Source organism: Danio rerio, chromosome 25 (genome assembly GCF_052040795.2).
Source record: "Danio rerio strain M-AB ecotype USA chromosome 25, GRCz13ab, whole genome shotgun sequence".
NCBI classification, from domain to species: domain Eukaryota; kingdom Metazoa; phylum Chordata; class Actinopteri; order Cypriniformes; family Danionidae; genus Danio; species Danio rerio.
This window is the reverse complement of record NC_141045.1, coordinates 798,809-824,000: the sequence shown is the minus strand read 5'-3', so window position 1 is coordinate 824,000 and position 25,192 is coordinate 798,809. Positions and strand designations below refer to the sequence as shown.

At 29.3% G+C, this 25,192-nt stretch overlaps 1 protein-coding gene across 3 annotated transcripts in view; it reads left to right on the top strand.

The window, feature by feature from the left end:
- Positions 1–18,981, top strand: part of LOC101886654 (A disintegrin and metalloproteinase with thrombospondin motifs 20) — a 148,276-nt gene extending 129,295 nt beyond the window's left edge. For all 3 annotated transcript variants that reach the window (XM_087311336.1, XM_087311334.1, XM_087311335.1), the window contains 9 exons: positions 11,540–11,707; positions 11,867–12,046; positions 12,507–12,680; positions 14,651–14,780; positions 15,129–15,318; positions 15,994–16,127; positions 16,418–16,509; positions 16,741–16,845; positions 18,154–18,981. In XM_087311336.1, the coding sequence (XP_087167462.1) occupies positions 11,540–11,707; positions 11,867–12,046; positions 12,507–12,680; positions 14,651–14,780; positions 15,129–15,318; positions 15,994–16,127; positions 16,418–16,509; positions 16,741–16,845; positions 18,154–18,243 (1,263 nt within the window). In that variant the 3' untranslated portion in view covers positions 18,244–18,981. The remainder of the gene's footprint in view (positions 1–11,539; positions 11,708–11,866; positions 12,047–12,506; positions 12,681–14,650; positions 14,781–15,128; positions 15,319–15,993; positions 16,128–16,417; positions 16,510–16,740; positions 16,846–18,153) is intronic.
- Positions 18,982–25,192: the final 6,211 nt, after the last annotated feature.

The following is a 25,192-nucleotide window of genomic DNA, read 5'->3' as shown; positions in this document are numbered from 1 at the left end:
TCTTCATTGTTAGTTGAACGTTTCTTTAGTGTTAGTAGAACGTTTCTTTAGTGTTAGTTGAACGTTTCTTTAGTATTAGTTGAACGTTTCTTCATTGTTAGTTTAGCGTTTCTTCATTGTTAGTTGAACGTTTCTTTAGTGTTAGTTGAACATTTCTTTAGTATTAGTTGAACGTTTCTTCAATGTTAGTTGAGCGTTTTTTATTGTTAATTGAATGTTCTTCATTGTTAGTTGAGCGTTTCTTCATTGTTAGTTGAACGTTTCTTTAGTGTTAGTAGAACGTTTCTTTAGTGTTAGTTGAACGTTTCTTTAGTATTAGTTGAACGTTTCTTCATTGTTAGTTTAGCGTTTCTTCATTGTTAGTTGAACGTTTCTTTAGTGTTAGTAGAACGTTTCTTTAGTGTTAGTTGAACGTTTCTTCAATGTTAGTTGAGCGTTTTTTATTGTTAATTGAATGTTCTTCATTGTTAGTTGAGCGTTTCTTCATTGTTAGTTGAACGTTTCTTTATTGTTAGTTGAACGTTTCTTTAGTATTAGTTGAACGTTTCTTTAATGTTAGTTGAGCATTTCTTTGGTGTTTGTTAATTCTTTCTTCCGTGTAGTTGAGCATTTCTTCAGCTTCAGTTAAGTGTTTCTTCCGCGTTAGTTGAACGTTTATTTTGTGTTTAATCAGCATTCAACATTTCTTCACCATTCGTCAAATGTTTCTTCAGCGTTAGTTGAGTGTTTAATCAGTGTTTAATCAGTGTTCAGCGTTTCTTCAACATTCGTTGATAGTTTCTTCAGTTGAACGTTTCTTCAGCGTTAGTTGAGCATTTCTTCAGTGTTAGCTAAGCGTTTCTTAAGTGTTAGCTAAGCATTTCTTCAGTGTTAGTTCTGCCGTTTCTTCACCCTTAGTTGATTGTTTGTTCAGTGTTAGTTGAGCTTTTCTTCAGTGTTAGTTCTACCATTTCTCTGTGGCGATCTCCCTCCATCTGTTTTTCATTAGTTTAATGTCTAAAATACTGATCTGGCATCAGTCTGAAACCCAAAACTGTGTTTATGGCTCTGAAAAACCAAAAACAGCCTAATAATTGCGGAGAACAGCAAAGCTGCGCATCATGTTGCACTTAAACGCAGAGTAATCTTTCACTTTTATAGATGATAAATACACATAAGAGTCGAGGAGGAAAACATGAAGCAGGTGAAAACTGTGCAGAGAGAATACAGGTTATTAACTATGTTTGATTATTAATATTATAATGTATATTTCTCTATTTTCTCCTTTCAAATCATCAGTGTTCATCAGTGTTCATCAGTGCAGACAAATGTCTTTATGTGAGTGTAATAAAAACACTGCAAGTCTGTTTCAAATACAATTTCTTCAAAATAATATTGTAATGTATCGTCATTATTTATTTATTTATTTATTTATTTGAATTTTTCTTGTTAAATTTGGGACATTTTATTAAATACCAAACTTATTTTTTCTATCAAATACCTTTGTGGAACAACTATTGCGTAATAAAAGGATATATTGCCATTATTATTATTATTATTATTATTATTATTATTATTATTAGTATTGTTGTTATTATTATTATTATTATTATTTTATCATCATCATTATTATTATTATTATTATTATTATTATTATTATTGTTGTTATTATTATTATTATTTTATCATTATTATTATTAGTATTATTATTATTATTATTGTTATTATTATTATTATTATTAGTAGTAGTAGTAGTATAAATGTTATTATTATTATTATTGTTGTTGTTATTATTTTTATTAATATTATAAATGTTATTGTTATTATTGTTGTTATTATTATTATAAATGTTATTATTATTATTATTATTATTATTATTATTGTTATTATTATTATTATTGTTGCTGTTGTTGTTGTTGTTATTATTGTTATTATTATTATTATTGTTAATATTATTATTGTTATTATTATCATAACTATTATAAATGTTATTATTATCATTGTTATTATTATAAATGTTATTGTTATTATTGTTATTACTATTTTTATAATAATAATAATAATAATAATAATTATTATTATTATTATTATTATTATTATAATTATTATAAATATATTTTTTTATTATTGTTGTTGTTGTTATTATTATTATTATTGTCATTATTATTTATTATTATTATTATTATTATTATCATTATTATTGTTATTATTATTATTATTGTCATTATTATTATTGTCATTATTATTATTAATATTATTATTATTGTTATAGTTGTTGTTGTTGTTGTTATCATCAACTTATTATTAAATATTAATTTTCCTTTTTTTGTGGAGTACTTCTGTTTATTAACCTAATGCATATTTTATTCGTTATAAAAGGCTTCAGTGTAATGGTATTAATAAGCCTAAATTTCATGTATGACCCAAAGAGCTAAAAGTTCAAGTGAAAGTCAGTCAGTTTTATTGTCAATTCAGGACATAGTTTAATTGTCATATGAACTTTTGAATAGTATTAATTTATAATTAAGTTCCTTATTTAAACACTAAATAAATGTAGACATGGTAATAACAAAAGTATTTTACATACAATTTTAATGACGTAAAAAGTAATTTGTTTTTTAAAGTGAAAACTCGGCATATTTCCAGCATAAACACCCTCCGCAGAGATCGAGTCTGTTTTCAGTTTTTGTGTCCAGTGTTTGTTTTTAGCCAATAAAAACAGATTAAAACGGCTGTTACAGAAAACATGAAGCCGCTTTTATGCAGCCAGAAACTGCCAGAGCCTGAGTGCTCAAGGCAGAAACTGCTGAAGGCTAATTATTGCGTAATTAAAATCTGAACGTATAATGATGATTATAGTAAATAGAGTCACTCTAATGTGCTCCAGATGGAGAAACGCAGGTCATGTGACTCTGACATCATCACTGCGGCTTTGCTGTCACATGATTCACTCAGCAGACAATATTAACTGCTGCAGATGTATATATTATGTGTAAGACTGGATGTTTATCGATGTCAGGATTATAATAAATCATAATATTGTTCAACAAATATGCAGTTGTTAATAGTAGACAAATTACACTTATTATACATGATAAAATATTGTGTTCATCTCATACATTTACAATTTGTAAAAAATATTTTATTACATTTTTGGATCATTTTAATTAATTAATTTTAGAATAATAACTGTAATATACATATATTTAAATGTATGCATCTGCTTTTTTACATAGCTAATTAAACTATTTTATACTTATTTAGATATATATATATATATATATTTTAGTCATTTAAATATGTAACAAAATGTATAGTTAATATATAAATTCAAATGTAAAATTATTTTATTATTGCAGTGATTAATAATTATTAATCTTGTTAATTATTATTGCATTGAATGTTTTAATCCTCTAGTATAGAGGGGCAGTTCACCCAAAAATGAATATTTACTCACTATTTATTCTCGTTACAAACATTTATGAGTCTTTTTCTGTTGAACATTAAAAAAATGTATTTTGAAGAATGTTGAAAATAGGTAACCATTGACTTCCATAGTAGGACAAAACAAATAAAATGGAAGTTTCCAACATTCTTCAAAACATCTTCTTTCTAGCACAAAAAGGGATAGTTCACTCAAAAAATGTAAATCCTGTCATTATTTACTTGTTTAACACCTGTTTGAGTTATTTTTACTCTGTTAAACACTAAAGAAGATATTTTGAAGAAAGCTGGAAACCGGTAACCATTGACTTCCATAGTAGGAAAAACAAAAATTATGGAAACATTCTTCAACATTCTTATTAATCTGCTTATTATTAGTTATTGTTTATTATTATTAATCTGCTTATTATTAGTTATTGCTTATTATTATTAATCTGCTTATTATTAGTTATTGCTGTTATTATTAATCTGCTTATTATTAGTTATTGTTTATTAATATTAATCTGCTTATTATTAGTTATTGCTTATTATTATTAATCTGCTTATTATTAGTTATTGCTTATTATTATTAATCTGCTTATTATTAGTTATTGCTTATTATTATTAATCTGCTTATTATTAGTTATTGCTGTTATTATTAATCTGCTTATTATTAGTTATTGTTTATTAATATTAATCTGCTTATTATTAGTTATTGCTTATTATTATTAATCTGCTTATTATTAGTTATTGCTTATTATTATTAATCTGCTTATTATTAGTTATTGCTTATTATTATTAATCTGCTTATTATTAGTTATTGCTTATTATTATTAATCTGCTTATTATTAGTTATTGCTTATTATTATTAATCTGCTTATTATTAGTTATTGCTTATTATTATTAATCTGCTTATTATTAGTTATTGCTTATTATTATTAATCTGCTTATTATTAGTTATTGTTTATTATTATTAATCTGCTTATTATTAGTTATTGCTTATTATTATTAATCTGCTTATTATTAGTTATTGCTTATTATTATTAATCTGCTTATTATTAGTTATTGCTATTATTATTAATCTGCTTATTATTAGTTATTGCTTATTATTATTAATCTGCTTATTATTAGTTATTGTTTATTATTATTAATCTGCTTATTATTAGTTATTGCTTATTATTATTAATCTGCTTATTATTAGTTATTGCTTATTATTATTAATCTGCTTATTATTAGTTATTGCTTATTATTATTAATCTGCTTATTATTAGTTAAGGTGTAGAAGTTGGGTAATTGTTTTTTTTTTTGCATATGATTAGGGATGTAGAAGAAGATCAATACTGTAGGCCCACATGGAATCTATGCACAGAATTCCACAGATATTCAGCCCATCATTGATTTGGTTTATTTACCCCTGTAAATGTGTGTAAATTTATATTTGTTCAGTTTATAAATTAATTTCAGTATAACTATTGACTAATATAAAAATATTCAACTGACTTATTTACAGTACAGTGTAATTTCAAACTGTAATTTAATTGAGTAATGGAGTCTCTCAAAACTTGCATATTTAAGATTACTTGCGGGTTTTGTAGACTATACTTAAATTGTTCAATTCATCAATTTAAGTATAATCTACTTAAGTACTAAGTGTAGGCATTTTCATGCTACATAAGTTAAATTAACTCATATTTTTAAGTGATTGGACTAAAATGCAAAGTTTTAGGTTATGTTTAGTCAACTTTACTTAATTGTTTAAGTAAAGACAACATCGAGGTTTTCAGTGTAGTTTTGATCCTTTTAAAATCATCACACATAAATGCACAGATTAAAAATAATAATTCTCTGCATAAACAGCAAAAAATATCAGCAGATTCCATCTGGCTCTGCGTATAACAAATAATAAAAGTGAAGATCTTCATAAAGCCAGTAGTATGTTTTGTTAAAACACTAAAGAGGATATTTTGACGAAAGCTGAAAATCGGTAACCATTGACGGAAAAACAAATGGAAGTCAATGGTTACCGGATTGCAGCATTCTTCAAAATATCTTCTTTAGTGTTCATCAGAAGAAAGAAACTCTTAGAGGATTCAAACAAGAGAGAGTAAATGCTGACAGAATTTAAATTATTTTACTATGTAACCAGTGCTTAGTTTGGTGTTTTTTACCTGGTTTACCTGTTAATGTTAGTTTCCTCCGTCTGCCTAAAGAGAAGATCTGTAATTCCACTCATCTGAGGGAGTATTTGCACTACACCATCATTTATCAGACATGTGTGGCATTGAGGAACTGTTTGTTGGCTTTTGCTGTAGTAATAGTTTGCGTATGGGAATGTAGAGTTTGGCAGTGTGTGTGAATGTCTGGCGTATCGTATGGACTGCACATGTGGACGCGCGCGCGTGTGTGTGTATGTGTGTTATATTTCATATAATTACAGCAGAATGCGAGTCGATCATTGCGTCCTTGAGCTGTAAACTATTCCCGTCTGGACTGTAAATATAGGAGGAGCTGCAGATACACAGAGTCACTGTAGAGCTGGAGATAGATCAACAAACACACATCTGCACGCACATACACACACACACACACACACTAAAATAAATAGAGTTATATAGATATAAATTATTATCTTAAATAGATCATAAGAAACACTATAAAATAATTCACTATTCTGTTAAACAAAACAGGAAATATTAGAAAAAAATTATTATAAAAGAGAAAAAAGGAATTTTAAATTATTATTAAAGTTAGTACAATTATTATAATGCGTCATGATCACCTTGTCTGCTTCTATCATAAAGGTATCATATCATTAGCATATTATTATCATACTGTCATCATGAAATTATCATATCATTATCATGTCATTATCATATTATTATCTTTCTATCATCATATTATCAGTATATCATTATTATATCATTATGACTGAATCATCATATTATCATATCATCAGCATACCATTATGATATCATTATTATACCATTACCATATCATTATCATTTCATCATCATATCATTATTATTTCATCAGCATATCATTTCATAAGCATATCATTATCTTCATTGTCATATCATCAGCAAATTATTATCATATCATTATCATGTCATTATCATATTATCATCATTGTATCATCATATTTTTAGCATATCATTATCATATTATTATCATAGTATCATCATATTATCATATCATCAGCATATCATTATCATATCATTATCATGCCATCATTTTATCATTATCATTTCATTAGCATATCATCATCTACATTGTCATATCATCAGCATAATATTATACCATCATCATGTTGATATCATATTATCATCTTCATTATCATATAATCAGCATGTCATTATCATATCATCATCTTATCATTCTTATATCATTAGCATATCATCACCTTTTTATCATTGTATTGTCATATCATCGTCACATTATTATCACATCATCAGCATGTCATTATCATATCAGCATGTCGTTGGAATGCTATTATCATATCATTTTAACATTCTCATGTCATATTGTCATATCATCAGCATATCAAAATTGTATTATCATAGCATCATCACATCATCAGCATATCATTATCATGTTATCATTCTCATATCCTTATCATATCATCAGTATTGTTTTATCATATCATCATCACATTATTATTATATCATCAGCATATCATTATCATATTATCATTCTCATATCCTTATCATATCATCAGTATTGTTTTATCATATCATCATTTCATCCTTCTCATTCTCGTAGTATAATCGTATTATCATATCATCAGCATATCCTTCATCATATTATCATATTATCCTCATCCTCCTGCTCATCTGTTGAGCCGGGCAGTAGTATTGTTTCATCATATCATTATCATATCATTATCATATCATCCTCATGCTGATCTGTCGAGTCGGGCTGTGGTGTTGTTCTGTCTGCCGCTGTTATAAATCATTACTGATGATTTTGATGGAGCCTCTGGAGCTTTATGAAGCACAGAAAGCGTTTTCACCATCACATCTGTTTCTGTTCTTCTGCAGCAGATCACATTACACTCATTCCTGCAGCATCTGCAGTAATTATTCAGGCCTGCCGAATGCTTGATTCTGATTGGCTGATGAACATCCTGATGTTATTGTCAACTCACAAATCCTACATCACATTTACATTATATGCAATGTATCAAATAATGAAAGAAAAAAATCGACACTTTAACTTGCGTAGTTTAAATCTGAATATTTAAATCACTGTTATGAATAGTCATTAGTGATTTGCATAAACAGCTTTTCCCTGATCTGCTTTCAGCATTTCTCTATGAATGTGCAGAAATGCTTCATTCAGATTAAGTAAAGGCAGTCAGAAATCTGATCTCCAGCACACGTGTGTCTGATTCTGCTCTTCATGTGTTCAGGAAATAAACTAATCTCTGCGGTTTCCGTCAGATAGAAACACATCTGATACAGCAAACTCATAATGCTTTCATTCTGCAGCCCTTTCTCTGCATTTATCAGCTTTTTCCCAGAAAAAAAAACAGTTTTCCAATAATTAATCCAGGGTTATCATCAGCATATCATTATCATACCATCAGCATCCCATTATCATATATCATAAACATATTATCATATAATCAGCATATAATTTCCATATAATTATCACATCATCATCATCATCATATGATATTATTGTTTTTATCATTATTGTTATAATATCATCAAAATATAAATATCACATCATCAGCATTCCATTATCATATGGCATAATTATATTATTATCATATAACCAGCATATCATTTTTATTTAATTATCACATCATCATCATCATCATCATCATATGATATTATTATTTTTTATCAATATAGTTATAATATCATCAATATATATATATATATATATACATCATCACATCATTAGCATTCCATTATCATATATTGTCATATTATCAGCATATCATTATCATAAATCATCAATATATTACCATATAATCAGCATATCATTTTCATTTAGTTATCACGTCATTATCATCATATATTATTATTTTGTATCATTATTGTTATAATATCATCAAAATATAAATATCACATCATTAGCATGTCATTATCATATCATCAGCATATCATTATCATATTTTATCATTATATTAACATATCATCAGCGTATCTTACTTATTTTATTTGATTGTTATAATATCATCCGACAATAAATATCACTTAATTTGCATTCCATTATCATATATCATCATTATATTATCATGTCGTCAGCATATCTTTCTTATTTTATTGCCGTATTATCATAAATTATTTTTGTGATTATCATTATTGTTATATCATCAGAATATAAATAAATCATTAGCATGTCATTATCATACATCATCATTATATTATCATATCACCAGCATATCATTATCATAACATCAGCATCTCATTATCATATTATCATCATCATCATCATAATATGATGTTACTGTTTCTATCATTACTGTTATAATATATAATCAAAATATAAATATCACATCATTGGCATGCCATTATCATATATTATTTTATCATCATCATCATCATCATCATCATCTTATTTTATAATTGTTATAATATCATCAGAATATAAATATCACATCATTAGCATGTCATTATCATATATTATCATACCATCAGCATCCCATTATTAAATTATCATCATTATATTGTTATCATCATCATCATATATAAGTATTGTCATAATATCTTCAGAATATTAATATCACGTCATTAGCATGTCATTACCATATATCATCATAATATTTTCATCATCATCATATATTATTATTTTTATAATATCATCAGAATATAAATATTACATCATTTGCATGCCATTATCATATATTATCATACCATCAGCATCCCATTATTAAATTATTATCATTATATTATCATCATAATCATCATTGTTATTATATATTAATATTGTTTTAATATCATCAGAATATAAATATCACATCATCAGCATGTCATTATCATATATTATCATACCATCAGCATCCCATTATCATATTATCATCATTATACTATCATCGTCATCATCATCGTCATATTATTATTATTATTATTATTATTGTTATAATATCATCGGAATATAAATATCACATCATCAGCATGATCATACATCATCATTATATCATCATCATTATATCATCATCATCATATCATCATCATCATCAGTGTATTAAACATTGATGTATAATCAGTGCTAAAATTGAGTTTTAGTTTGTGCAGAGAGCGAGGATGTTCTGAATGACGACATTTTCATTTAAAATTGGGAAGATCTAGTTGAGCTGGTTTAGAATAGAAGTGTGTCTCCAACACGCATCTTTAAAATAAAAACAATACAGTTTATTACAGAGTCTATATATATATCTAACATCAGCATACTCTTAATCCAGAGCTCAGTGTTCTGTCAGATATCAGCATCGTCAGTCTCAGACTCTCAGGATTGGGGAGTTTGTAGCTGGTTTGAACTCAAATCTCTCAGTTGTGAAGCCGGCAGCTCAACAATCATCATGCAGTTATCATCATTATACACTCCTTATTAATGTGTGTGTTTTAAGTGTGTGTGTGTGTGTGTGTCAGACGTACCTCCAGTCCAGATATTCAGATGAAGATCCTCCTGCAGCTCACCCACTACTAACCAGCAGCAGACCACAGTGCTGAGAGAGAGAGAGAGAGAGAGAGAGAGAGAGTGTGTGTGCCTCTTCCTTCAAGACTTTGAGGAGTGGTCTATTTCAGTGTGCGTGTGTTTTGTGTTTTAAGTGTGTGTGTTTAAAGTGTGTGTGTGTGTGCTGGCTGTCTGTTATCTGTGTGTCTTTGATGTATTTTTCTGCTGGCAGAGACTGAAGCCTGTGTTTAAAATTCCTCTGTAATGACCTTGTTTACGGACTGTGTGTGTGTCTGTGTGTGTGTGTGTGTGTGTGTGTGTGTGTGTGTGTGTGTGTGTAAAACTCAACGTGTGTGTGTCTATATATGTATATGTGAAATGTAAAATATCTGTGTGTGTGCATGTGTGTTAAACTCTTGATGTGTGTGTGTGTAAAAGTGTGTATCTATTTTAAACTCTGTGTGTGTGTGTGTGTGTGTGTGTGTGTGTGTATGTGTGTGTGTGTGTGTGTGTGTGTGTGTGTGATTCTTGATGTGTGTGTGTGTGTGTGTATATGTAATTCTTGATGTGTGTGTGTGTGTATATGTGATTCTTGATGTGTGTGTGTGTGTGTATGTAAAACTGTGTGTATCTATTTCAAACTCTGTGTGTGTGTGTGTGTGTGTGTGTGATTCTTGATGTGTGTGTGTGTGTGTGTGTATATGTGATTCTTGATGTGTGTGTGTGTGTGTGTGTGTGTATGTGATTCTTGATGTGTGTGTGTGTGTGTGTGTGTGTATGTGATTCTTGATGTGTGTGTGTGTATATGTGATTCTTGATGTGTGTGTGTGTATGTGTGTGTGTGTATGTAAAACTGTGTGTATCTATTTCAAACTCTGTGTGTGTGTGTGTGTGTGTGTGTGTGTATGTGATTCTTGATGTGTGTGTGTGTGTGTGTGTGTGTGTGTGTGTGTGTATATGTGATTCTTGATGGGTGTGTGTGTTTATATGTGATTCTTGATGTGTGTGTGTGTATGTGTGTGTGTGTATGTAAAACTGTGTGTATCTATGTCAAACTCTGTGTGTGTGTGTGTATGTGATTCTTGATGTGTGTGTGTGTGTATGTGTGTTTGTGTATGTAAAACTGTGTGTATCTATGTCAAACTCTGTGTGTGTGTGTGTGTGTGTGTGTGTGTGTGTGTGTGTGTGTGTATATGTGATTCTTGATGTGTGTGTGTGTGTGTGTGTGTGTGGAGAATGTGTGTTGTTATTTGCTCCAGATGTGTGAACTGAAGCACAGGTGTGTGTGTGTGTGTGTGTGTGTGTGTGTGTGTGTGTGTGTGTGTGTGTGTGTGTGTGTGTATATGTGATTCTTGATGTGTGTGTGTGTGTGTGTGTGTGGAGAATGTGTGTTGTTATTTGCTCCAGATGTGTGAACTGAAGCACAGGTGTGTGTGTGTGTGTGTGTGTGTGTGTGTGTGTGTGTGTGTGTGTGTGTGTGTGTGTTCTGACAGATGTGTGTGTTTCTCTGCAGTGTTCGGTGTCGTGTGGGACGGGTCAGAAACTGCGTCAGGTGGTGTGTGTGGACCAGAACCACACACAGATCGACGAGCGCCGCTGTTCTCACCTCAGCAAACCCTCAACACACAAGATCTGCAGAGCTGGAGCCTGCGCACGCTGGAGAGCCACACGCTGGACACAGGTACACACACACACACACACTCATACACACCTATTCATTAACAGACACACACACACACACACACACACACACAGACTCGAGCACACACACACACACATACACACACACACACACATATATAGACAAACATAGATTGTGATAATTCTGTGTGTTGTTCAGTGTTCGTCGAGTTGTGGCGCCGGCGTTCAGACCCGTCAAGTTTTCTGCAGGTCAAAGGGCAAAGGTCGCGTCAGTGATGACCTCTGTGACCCTCGAGTGCGACCCGACCACATCCAGACCTGCTTCACCACTGCCTGCCAAACACACACACACCACTGGAGGACACTAGAGTGGACGGAGGTGAGACACACACACTAACTAACTAATGTGCACACACACACACACACACACACACACACACACACACACACACACACACACAAACACCTGGAGGACACATTAGATGAACGCACTGTAACACACTCATACATACACACTCAAACACACACACACAATCACGCTTTGTTTTCAAGGCAGTGTGTCATGCGTCTAAGATAGGAGGTCCATTTCATGTGTGTGTGTGTGTGTGTGTGTGTTTGTGTTATTCATGATGTAACCCTCTCTCTATTTCTGTGTGTGTGTGTGTTTAACTGATGTGGTAACTTTCTCTCTGTGTATGTGTGTGTAACTCATGATGGTATTCTCTCTCTCCTCTGTGTTTGTGTGGGTGGGTGGGTGTGTGTGTGTGTGTTACTCATGATGTAACTCTCTCTCTCTATTTCTGTGTGTGTGTGTGTGTGTGTTTGTGTGTGTGTTTCAGTGCAGTGTGTCCTGCAGCAGTGGTGTGAGGTCCAGGTCAGTGGTGTGTGTTGATGATGATCTGAATGTTCTGAGTTCTGATCTGCTGTGTGACTCCTCTGCTAAACCACACACACTCGAGCCGTGTCACAGCGCCACCTGTCAGCCCGTATGGGTCACTACAGCCTGGAGCCCGGTACTGCAACACACTCACATGAGCACAGTAATGCTCTTTACACTAACAAGATCCTAATAAATAAATAAAAATGAATAATAAACACATAAATAAAAAAGCAAATAAGAAAAATAATCACATAAAAGATTAAATAAATAAAAATATTAAACAGATAAATTAATAAATTAATAAATAGATATAAATAAACACATCAATAAATATGAATAATTAACAATTAAATAAATAAAAATTAATAATAAACAATCCAAATGAATAAATAAATATGAATAATAAAGAATTAAATATTTAAATATGAATAATGAACAAACAAAATAAATAAATATTAATAATAAACAATTAAGTAATTAAATATTAATAATAAATAAACAAAAAATGAATAATAAACAAATAAATAAGTAAAACTGAATACTAAACAAACAAACAAATAAACAAACATCAAATAAATATAAATAAATAGATAAATAAACAAAAAAGAAAAAACAATGAATAAATACATATTAAATAAATAAATAATTATATAAATAATAATAATAAAAAAATAAATGTTAAATATTAAACACATAAAAATGTATTATTGAATTAATATGAATAATAAGCCATTAAATAAATACATATGAATAATTAAGAAACAAATAAATATGAATATTAAAAACTTATTTTGAATAATAAACAAGTAAATAAATAAATATGAATAACAAACACATAAATATTAATAATAAATAAATAAATAAATATGAATAATAAACAATCAAATGATTAAATATGAATAATAAATAAACAACAAATAAATAAATTTAAGTAATAAACAAAAACAAATAAATACATTTAAATAACAAACAAACAAACAAACAAACAAATAAATAAATAAATAAATAAATAAATATGAATAATAAACAAATAAATAAATAAATTTAAATAATAAACAAACAGAAATATGAATAATAAGAAAACATATAAATAAATAAACAAATAAATATGAATAATAAACAAATAAATATGAATTATGAACAAACAAACAAATAAATAAATAAATATAAATAATAAACAAGCAAACAAATAAATAAATAAATAAATATAAATAATTAACAAGCAAACAAATAAATAAATGTGAATATTAAATAAACAAATTAATTAATAAAATTAATACATATATATATATGAATAAATAAAAATATGAATAATAAACATAAATAAATAAACAAATATGAATATAAACAAGCAAATAAATAAATATGAATAATAAACAAACAAATAAATAAATAAATATAAATAATAAACAAATAATCAAATAAATAAATATGAATAAATAAACAAACAAATAAATAAATTTAAATAATAAACAAACAAAAATATGAATAATAAACAAACATTCAAATAAATAAACAAATAAATATGAATAATAAACAAATAAATAAGAATTATAAACAAACAAACAAATTAATAAATAAATTGATAAATGACTGTAAAAAATGTATAAAAATATATGCATTTATTAATTAATATAATGAATAAATAATTAAATAAGTATACAAACAATTAAATAAATATAAAAAATAAATAATAAATAAATAATAGATAGATAGATAGATGGGTAGATAGATAGATAGATAGATAGATAGATAGATAGATAGATAGATAGATAGATAGATAGATAGATAGATAGATAGATAGATAGATAGATAGATAGATAGATAGATAGATAGATAGATAGATAGATAAACAAATAAATACATTTAAATAACAAATAAAAAAACAAACAAACAAACAAATAAATAAATAAATAAATAAATAAATTTATGAATGAATAAACTGCTTTCTGTTGCAATTTTTATACATTTTAAAAATGATATAATTTTTTCATACACTGCTGTGATGGTGAATAAATCTCTCTCTCTCTCTCTCTCTCTCTGTGTGTGTGTGTGTGTGTGTGTGTGTGTGTGTGTGTGTGTGTGTGTGTCTCGTAACTCCAGTGTTCTCAGTCTTGTGGTGCAGGAGTGATGCAGAGGAGCGTTCGCTGTCTGACTGCTGAAAACACACCGTCTGAGAGCTGCTTGCCACACACACGTCCGCAGACACACACAACCTGCAGACTGACTGACTGTGAGTCACACACACACACTTCATGTGCATAAGTGCTTTTGTGTGTGTGCAATTGTGTGCACATGTTTTTTTTGTGTCTGTATGTTTGTGTAATTGTGTGTGTGTGTGTGTGTGTGCATTTGTTTACATGTATATGTGTATATGCATTTGTGTGTATATGTGCATGCATGTGTGTGTGTTTACTTGTATGTGTGTGTGTATATCTGTGTGTATTTGTGCATACGTATATGTATATATATATATGTTCATGTGCGTGTGCAAATATGTGCATGTGTGTGTGTGCGTTTGCTATGTGTTTGCGTTTGTGTGTGTGTGTGATTGATTGTGTGTGTGTGTGTGTGTGATCAGGCGAGCTGCACTCGAGCTGTGGAGAGCTCCAGATGAAGGACGGCATCAGGAAAGATGGAGAACATCATCTTAAAGTCCAGGCGAAGATCCTGCAGGTTTACTGCGCAGACATGCAGAGCAGCTTCCCCAAAGAGTACGTGACACTGCGCAGCGGACAGAACGACAACTACTCTGAGGTGTACGGATACAGGTACACACACACACAATAATACACACAACACTCGATGCTCACACTGCATGAATACAGCCCAGTTACTGCACAGAAAATAGCGTCACTGAATCATTTATTTGGTCAAAAATACAGTTAAAATGTTGAATATAGAGTTGGAGTCAGAGTTATTCGCCCACTGTGCATTTTCCCCAGTTTCTGTTTAACAGAGAGCAGATTTCTCCAACACAATTCTATTCATAATAGTGTTAATAACTCATCTCTAATAACTGATTTATTTTCTCTGTCATGATGACAGTAAATATTATTAGACTAGATATTCTTCAAGACACTTCTATACAGCTTAAAGTGGCATGTAAAGGCTTCACTAGGATAATTAGGGTATTTAGGCAGGTTAGGGTAACTAGACGAGTTATTGTATAACAGTGGTTTGTTCTGGAGACAATCGAAAAAGCCTAAAGGCACTAATAATATTGACCTTAAAATGGAGTTTAACAAATTAAAAACTGCTTTTATTCTAGCCGAAATAAAACAAATCAAACTTCCTCCAGAAGAACAAATATTATCAGACATACTGATATATACTGATATATACACAAACTGATACATTTCACTGTATCACTTTTTTTTATGTCACATTTTCACTGTATATTTATTGATGGAGTAAATAAATCAAATGCATATATATATTTGCAGGCTGCAGAACCCTTTCGAGTGTCCGTATAACGGCAGTCGGCAGCAGGATTGCGCCTGTAGGAATGATTACGCCGCGGCCGGTTACACCATTTTCCAGCGTGTGCGACTCGATCTGTCCATGATGCGCATAATCAGTGAGTCTATAATATTTAAATAACAAATAGCTCACGTCTTGTTAAAATCTACAATAATACTTTATCCAATAACATGAACTAACATGTAAACTTTTTGATTATGATTTTGAGTGAAAGCAAACACTTTTTTTATGTGTGTGTCTCTTTAAATGCAAATGAGAGCTCTTTTTCAAAAGTGGGCGGAGTCTTTACAGGCTTTGCTTCGGATACTCTGGAAACAGCCTTACTTCAGCTCGCTGTGTGTGTTTTGAAGGCTGTTGAGTGTAAACTGATGATTATTTGTATTTCAGCGACTGATATGAAGTTCAGTCAGACTGTGTTTGGTCGCTCCGTCCCGTTTGCGTCCGCTGGAGACTGTTACAGTGCTGCGAAATGTCCTCAGGTATGATTATTATACATATTATTCTTCAGTGTTTATAAAAAAAAACCCCACCAATTGTGCATTTGTTTGATAAAAAAAAAAATACAGTAAAAATGTGAAATATTATTACAATTTAAAGCAGATATGTTATATGCATAAATCTGATATATTTTAATTTATATCTATGATGTAAAGCTGTATTTTTATTCTGATCCTTCATCATTATTAATTATATTTAATATAATTGTGTAGGGTCAGTTTAGTATTAATCTCAGAGGAACCGGACTGAAGGTTTCTGAATCCAGCAAATGGGTTTCACAGGGAAACTACGTCACAGTCAAAGTTCACCGCTCAGACGTAAGACTGACATCTTTTATTATTATTATTACTACCAGATCTGATCATGTGATTATATGTAATATGTCTTTTATTATGTGACATAGAATAAGGGTTAGCACAAAAGTAATCTAAATGTAATCCAAAAGGGTCCAGATTAAGCTACCGTAAAAGTAATGTAAATGTATCAAGAGTAGTCAGATTAGATTACCATAAAAGTAATCTAAATGTAATCCAAAAGTAGCCATGAACAAAATCTAAATGCATCAACAGTAGTCAGATTACATTGCCATGAAAGTAATCAAAATATAATCCAAGCATAGTCCAACTATGTTACCTTAAAAGTAATCTAATTGTAATCCTAGGTTAGTCTCATTGTTTACCGTAAAAGTAGTCTAAATGTAATCCAAGCAGTCAAATGATGCTTCCATAAAAGTAATCTAAATGTAATCCAAGCATAGTCAAATTTTTACCATAAAGGTAATCTAAATGTAATCCAAGTGTAGTCAAATTATGTTACTGTTAACATAAAAATAATCTAAATGTAATCCAAACTTAGTCTAATTGCATTACCATAAAAGTAATATAAATGTAATCTAAGTGTACTGGGATTATTTAAAAAAAAACATTATCTAAATGTAACCTTTTAGTAGTCTAATTATATTACAATATTAGTAATCTAAATGTAATCCAAGCAGTCAAATTTTTACAGTTGTCATAAAAGTAATCTAAATGTAATCCAACCGTAGCCAAATAGTTAATATAGAAGTCATTTAAATTTAATCCAAATGTAATTATTTGTTACCATAAAAGTAATCTAAATGTAATCCAAGCGCAGTCAATTTATCATAAAAGTAAACTAAATGTAATCTAAGTGTAATTGTGTTACCATAGATGTAATCAAATAGTAGTCAAATTGTGTGATTATTAAAGTAATCTAAATAAAAGTAAAATAAAAGTAATGTAATACAAGCATAGTCAAATCATGTTACTATAAAGGTAATCTAAATGTAATCCAAGTGTCGTAAAATTATTTTACCATAAAAGTAATCTAAATGTAATCCAAGCATTGTAAAATGATGTTACCATAAAAATAATCTAAATGTAATCCAAGCATAGTCAATTTCTTCGACCATAAAAGTAATCTAAATGTAATTCCTGTTACTGAATACAAACTTTGTGATGTAATTTGTAATCGGTCACTGATTACATGTCATTAGTAATGCAGCCAGCTTTTATTGTTACTGTATGCCGTGATGAAATGCTGTGTTTTGTTAGTGGCTTTAATCATCTGTTTTGTTTTGTTTTTCTGCCGTTTTCTGCTGTCAGGACGGCAGCAGGATCTACGGCCGCTGCGGTGGTTTCTGTGGGAAGTGTCTTCCTCATCCTCATACAGGCCTCTTTGTGGAGATTCAGTGAGGAAAAAAGAGTTAAAGTCAGCATTTCTCTTTGACGTCTGGCAGCTACGGTAAGAGACCAGAACTTTCTGAAGAGTCCAACTTATGCACTTTTCATTATTCCTTACAAAAACAAGAAGAAGAACCAAAAACGCGCTTCTTGAAGACGGATCAGGATGCAGAATGGATTTGTTTTTCATGGAAACGCAGCTGAAATAATTCATTGAGAGTTTGACTGAACAGTCTAGAAATGGCCTGAAAATGAAACCAAGATTCTGTCCTGAAGCCTTCAGAATCAAACTGTGCTCATTTGGCTGCAAAAAACAGTATTTATTTTTATTTCTGGTTGTTTCAAAAGATCAAATCCTTCATGTGTGCAGCATTTTGACATAAAGGGATTCGTTTAAGCATTTCATAATCCAAAACATGTGCATTTTCTCCAGATGCACATCAATTTCTTCTGGGTGTAAAATGAAAGAGCAGGTCATCTGGTGTTTTAAAGTGTCCTAAAATTGTGTTGAGTCCCAAAAAGCACATTCAAGGTAAAAAAAAACATTGTCTTTTTTTCAGAATATGCGTTTAATATTCGAATCATTCTGCAGCAATTTCTAAATGATTCATTTGAATCAATTTAGGACTTCAACTCAGAAAGCCACTCCTTCTTTCTTAAGACATCTCGAGTCTGATTGGTCAGCAGAGCCAAGCCTAATTTGATTGGACATGCTGTAGCTAGTATGCCAAGGAGGCGGGATTATGCAAATGATCTGAATGGCATCTGGCAAAAGATTAAAAAACATAACATCACATTAAAGTGAGTCCGAGTCGACTCTTTGTTTTGAGAGTCAAAAGACACTTTTTTGATTAACAACTTTTCAGACATTTGAGGTATTTTTCGAAATTCATCTCTAAGATCAGAAAACATTGTAATTTTTTCAGAATATGTATTTAATATTCAAATAGTTCTATACTGATTTCCAAATGACTCATTTGAATCAATTTGGGGCGTCAGGTCTGTAAGCCTCCCCACCCAACCCCCTTAACATTAGCACAGCCAAGCCTAATTTGATTGGTCTCGCTGTATCTAGTATATCAAGGAGGCGGGGATTATGCAAATGAGTTGCTCAGAATGGTAGCAAAAGATTCAAAAACGTAACTTATTAAAGTGATTCAAAGTCGACTCTTTGTTTTGAGAGTGAATAGACTCTTTTTTTGGTCAACAACTTTGCAGACTGTTTGCATTTGTGATATTTTTCTAAATTCATCTCTAAGGTCAGAACAATTTAATATTATTTAATATTCAAATAACTCTACAGTGATTTTGAAATGACTCGTTTGAATCAATTCAAGGCGTCAGATCTGTTAAACCCCCCAATCCAAAAGCCAACTCTGCTCTGATTGGTCAGCAGAGCCAAGTATAACTTGATTGATCTCGCTATATATAGGAGATAAAGGAGGTGTGATTATGCAAATGAGTTGCTCTGAATGGTAGCTGGCAAAAGATTTAAAAATATAACATCTTAAAGTGATTCAGAGTCGATTCTTTGTTTTGAAAGTGAGTAGACTCTTTTTTTTGAAAGTCAACTTTGCAGATTGTTTTCACTTAAAAAACAAGTCTCTCTAAGGTCAGAAAATATTGTAATTCTCTCAGAATATGAGTCAAATATTCGAATCATTCAGCAGCAATTTCTAAATGATTCATTTGAATCAATTCAGGACTTCAGCTCATAAAGCCCCTCCTCCTTTCTTAAGACATCTCGAGTCTGATTGGTCAGGAGAACCTAGCCTATTTTGATTGGCCTCTCTGTATCTAGTATGCCAGGGAGGCGGGGACTATGCAAATTAGTTACTCTGAATATTTAAAAATATGACTCATTAAGATGATTCAGAGTCGACTCTTTGTTTTGAGAGTCAATATCTTTATTTATCTGACTGTTTATGTTAAGATGTTTTCTTCAAAAGCCACATGACCTGCTCTTCACATATCAAGTTATTTTTTATTGTCTATAAATCAAAAACAACAGCAAAAACAGCTTGATATGAACATATAAATGAGTGAATGTTCTGTGTGTATATAAAAGTTTATCCTCAAAATATCCCGACAATCTGTGTAGAAAACACTGAAATCTCAAACCGTCCTTAAACTAGAATATTTTTATGATTATAAATGATGTTAAAATAACGCTTGACATCAGATCTGGTGTATTTATACACATATTAACCTGATTAAAAACAGAAGAAATGTGAATTATTCTTATTTTATTACAATTAAAGCACTGAATCAGCTGTTTAATCTGGTTTAGTTGATTAAATGCATTGTTAATCTTCCAAAATTCAGCTGAAAATGCAATAATTTGATGTTATTAAGTACCGTTTACATTAACGATCGTGTTAATTCAGTTTTATTAGAAGGGAATATTAAAGTAGATGGCGTTAAACATCATAACCCTACCTCTCGTACTCATAACAGTGTGATTGTTGTATATTATTTATATGTTTGACAGTATTTATTCTGTAATTAGATGTACATATATGTTATATTGTTATGCAGGAAGATTGTATTATTGATTAGTCGTTAACTCGAGGTTTACAGGATATTATGGTGCTGTTTTTACTACTGAAATGATGCAGGAGTGTGTCTGAAATGTATTTCATGAACTCGGACACACACTCATATGAGATTTTTAAATATATTAATGTATGCGATGTAGCGTAAATAATGTATCTGATCTGATTAAAGGAGGCTCCATTCTGACCTGAGGGAAAAATGAACAAGGTTAATGTGACTTTTATCTCACAATTCAACTCTTTTTTTCTTTCTATTTTGGGTTATTTTAAATGTAAATTTTCTTTTTTGTTTCATATAACTTTATATATTTTTTTCAAAATTATTTGATATCATTAAACTATTTGTTTTTGTTTTATTATTTTGTTCATTTTAATTTAACTTATATATACACACACATATATTATTAATTTTATTAATTTTTTTTATTTTTTTAACTTTACTTAAATATTTCATATAAATTAAAAATTACAATTGATGATAAATGTAAAAATTATGAAATGTAAAACAAAATTATTTAAAATAACTGTTTATTCAGTCAGATTTGCTTTTGGTCATTATTTATTACTGTTATTGTTATTACCATTATTATCATCATCATTATCATTATCATTATCATAGTTATTTTTATTAATATTATTATTATTATTATTATTGTTATTATTATTATTATTATTATCATTAATATTATTTTATAATAAAAATTATTATTATTATTAATATTATTACTATTATTATTGTTATTACTATTATTATCATCATCATTATCATTATTATTATTATTATTATTACTACTACTACTATTATTACTATTATTATTATTATTATTAATAATAATATTATTATCACCAATATTAATATTTTTATATTTATTACTATTTTATTAGTATCATCATCAATTACATTGTTATTATTTTATATAAATTTTATTATTATTGTTGTTATATATTATTAATATATTTTTGTATTACTATTAGTATTTTTATCATCATTATTGTCATTATTATCATCATTATTATTATTTTAATTATTTTATATTTATTATTATTTTTTATTATTATATATTTTATTGCTATAATTATTATTGATAATATTATTATTTATTATTATTATTAATATTATTATTATTATTATCATTAGTAATGTCACTGTTGTTGTCATCATTATTATCATCATTATCATTACTTTAATTATTTTATATTTATTATTTTTATTATATATTTGTTTTACTATTCTTATTATTACTAATATTATTATTTATTATTATCATCATCATCATCATCATCATCATTATTATTATTATTATTATTGCTACTATCATTGTTTTTTTGTTTTTTATTGTTTTAATTTTAGCTAAATTGTCTCAATTATGAGCAAAAGATAGAGAATTGTGGTATAAACGTTACAATTATTCAGCAGTTAATTTATTTCTTCTGTCCTGAATGGAGATTTTCTGCTTTCAGCCAAAGTCTGACTCTCTGAGCTCTGCAATAATCATAAATACAGCAGAATATGATGTTTGATGTGTTCAGACGGTGGAGATTTATTCAGCCAAAGATATTTTCCAGAGCGTGTGTTTCGCAGTGTTTTATACAGATCTGCTTCATCTGTGGTGCTACAGTAAATATTGATGTAATGACTGTACTAATGCTGATAATCACAATAAAAGCAAACGTGCTTAAATCACGGCTTCATCTGTGTTTACGGGGGGAGGAATTGTTGTTTACTTTATAAATGTGTATTTGTTCAGAGAATTTTTAAATAAATTCATGACACAAAGCCGGTGATCATTCGAGTCATTGTGTTATTTTAGTGTCATTAAGATAATGCTGCAGTTTAATTTTACAGTTTTTAATAAAAAAAAAGTCAACCAGCTGAATAAAAAAGTTTTGTTTTTATTTTTATTTATTTATTTAATTTATTTATTTATGTGATTATTTGATTATACTGATGTAGGGATGTTCTCCCCATGTTGGCGTGGGTTTCTTCCGGGTGCTCCGGTTTACCTCAGTCCAAACACAAGTGCTATGAGGCAATAAGATGCATTTACGAGGATCGACCAGCAGGTGGAGACGGAAACCTTAAAATGGTCTCGTTTTTTTATTTTATTTTTGGGAAACCAGTCAAACTAAACTGCTTGTGTCATTTTTTTGTTACCATATATGTTGTTTTTGTTTTCGTGAGCTTGAGGATGGTGTTGTGTGTTCACAGTGAGTTGCATTGGTCAATTGATACAGCAGCAGGAGATTTCTAAGAGTTAATAATGCGTTTGATATGACTGCCTATTATCAATTACAGTTCTCTACAGCACTGTAACCTCGCTGACAGGTCTGTGCTAATAATAATACTAATAATAATACAGTGTTGTATAGTCTGTGTAGTGGCTGCAATGACTCCAGCTGCCGCTAGAGGGCAGAAAAACACAGCAATATTAAATGAAGTTTGACGCTGATATTTGTGTACAGTCAGTGGTTTAGTTTTATTCAGTAATTTTTATTGATTATTAGAGAGTTTGTCAGATTATTTTGATTGCTTTAAGGAAAAACTCTCTTCATTTTGACTCGTTATTTCTGAAAACAAGACAAGGTGTTTTGCTTGTCTATAAAATGCTTCTTGATTAAAGAATTTTTAGATGTTTTGACTGGAAACAAGACTGACAGAAAAGCATTGCTTGCCGTGTAGAATCTGTCTTTAGGCTCAGATGTGGTCGAGGAATGAGCTGATGCACATTAATGTCCAGAACACATAAACCTGAGCCGCAGTATTTACTCCAGCTCCACCATTCATCTCAGGTCTCCTAAACACAGGTCTAAGCCAGCTTTAAACACTCCGCAGATCTTCATCATCTCATCCTACACTGCAAATCATCCTACTGAGAGTCCAAATACTGCAAACTCCTAAATCGGTCAGCATTTTCTAGAAAAAAACAAAGTTTTGTCTTGTTTTCAGAAGTAATGAGTCAAAATGAAGTGAATTTTTCATTAAATTAAGCAAAATATTCTGACAATGGAGAAAAATAAACTTTCAAACTGAAAACAACAGTATTTTGATTATTTGGATTATTTCATTTATTTATTATTTTATTTTATTATTTTTTTATTTTATTTATTTTTTTTTTTGCAAAAACAATTTGAACCACTCATTTTTATTTCAGTTGTTCAGTTTTTCCATAAAAAAATTTAATATTTGAACTTTTTTAATGTCAGACTTGGATGTTTAACTTTTGAATTGTTTTAAATATGAGAACTTTCAAATTTCATATCCTGTCTTGGAAATTTAGACATTTGTAACTTTAAACAATTTTTTAAAACATTTTTATTTATTTTTTTTTTAATTTTAAACTTCAAACAATTTAAAAAAAATTTTAAACCTTGAACTTTAATTTTTTTTAATTTGTAAATTTTAAACTTCAAACTGTTTTTTATTTAGAACTTTTAAACTTCAAACATTTTAAAAAATGAGCTTTTAAACTTTAAACTGTGTTTTATTTAGAAATTTTGAACTTTAGACAGTTTTTTTTATTTTGAACTTTTGAACTTTAAACAGTTTTTTTAAATTTTGAACTTCAAACTATTTTTTTATTTAAATTTCAAACAGTTTTTTAATTTTACTTTTCAAACATTTTTTATTTTAAGATTCAAACAGTTTTTTTATTTTAAATTGCAAAGTTTTTTTTTTATTTCAGACGTTTTTTTAAGTTTCATACAGTTTTTTATTTTAAACTTCAGACCGTTTTTATTTTTTAATTTCAAACAGTTTTTATTTTAAATAACAAACAGTTTTTTATTTTGAATTTCAAACAGTTTTTTTATTTTAAACTTCAGACAGTTTTATTTTTAACTTCAAACTGTTTTTTTTTTATTCAGAATATTCAAACTTCAAAGAGTTCTTGAAATTTAGAACTTTTACATTTGAAACTGTTTTTAATAAGAACTTTCAAACTTCAGTTTTTTTATTTTTAATTTAAAGTTTTTTTTGGGACTTTTGAACTTTAGTTTTAATTTTTTTTTAACTTTAAACAGATTTTTTTTTAACTTTGAACTTTTGAACTTCAAACAGTTTAAAAAAACTGAGCTTTTGATTAGAACTTTTCAACATTGTTTTGAAAGTTCTTATTTGTAAACAGTTTGAGTTGTACGCCATTTGACAGTTGCATGTTGTTTTGAAATGTTCAGCTCTTAAACTTTCAGACTTTGTTTTGAAATGTAAAACCTTTGAACTTACAAATGTTGTTTTGAACTTTCACTTTTTGAATGTCCTAAAAGCGTCATACATCATCCTCTCACAGCGCACATTCAGCCTCAAGAGTTCAGATGAGGAATAAAGCATGACGGAGAACAAATCCTTGGTTTACCAGATGAATGTCAGGGTTTGGTGGGGAGGATTCATGGATTGAGCCCTGAACTGA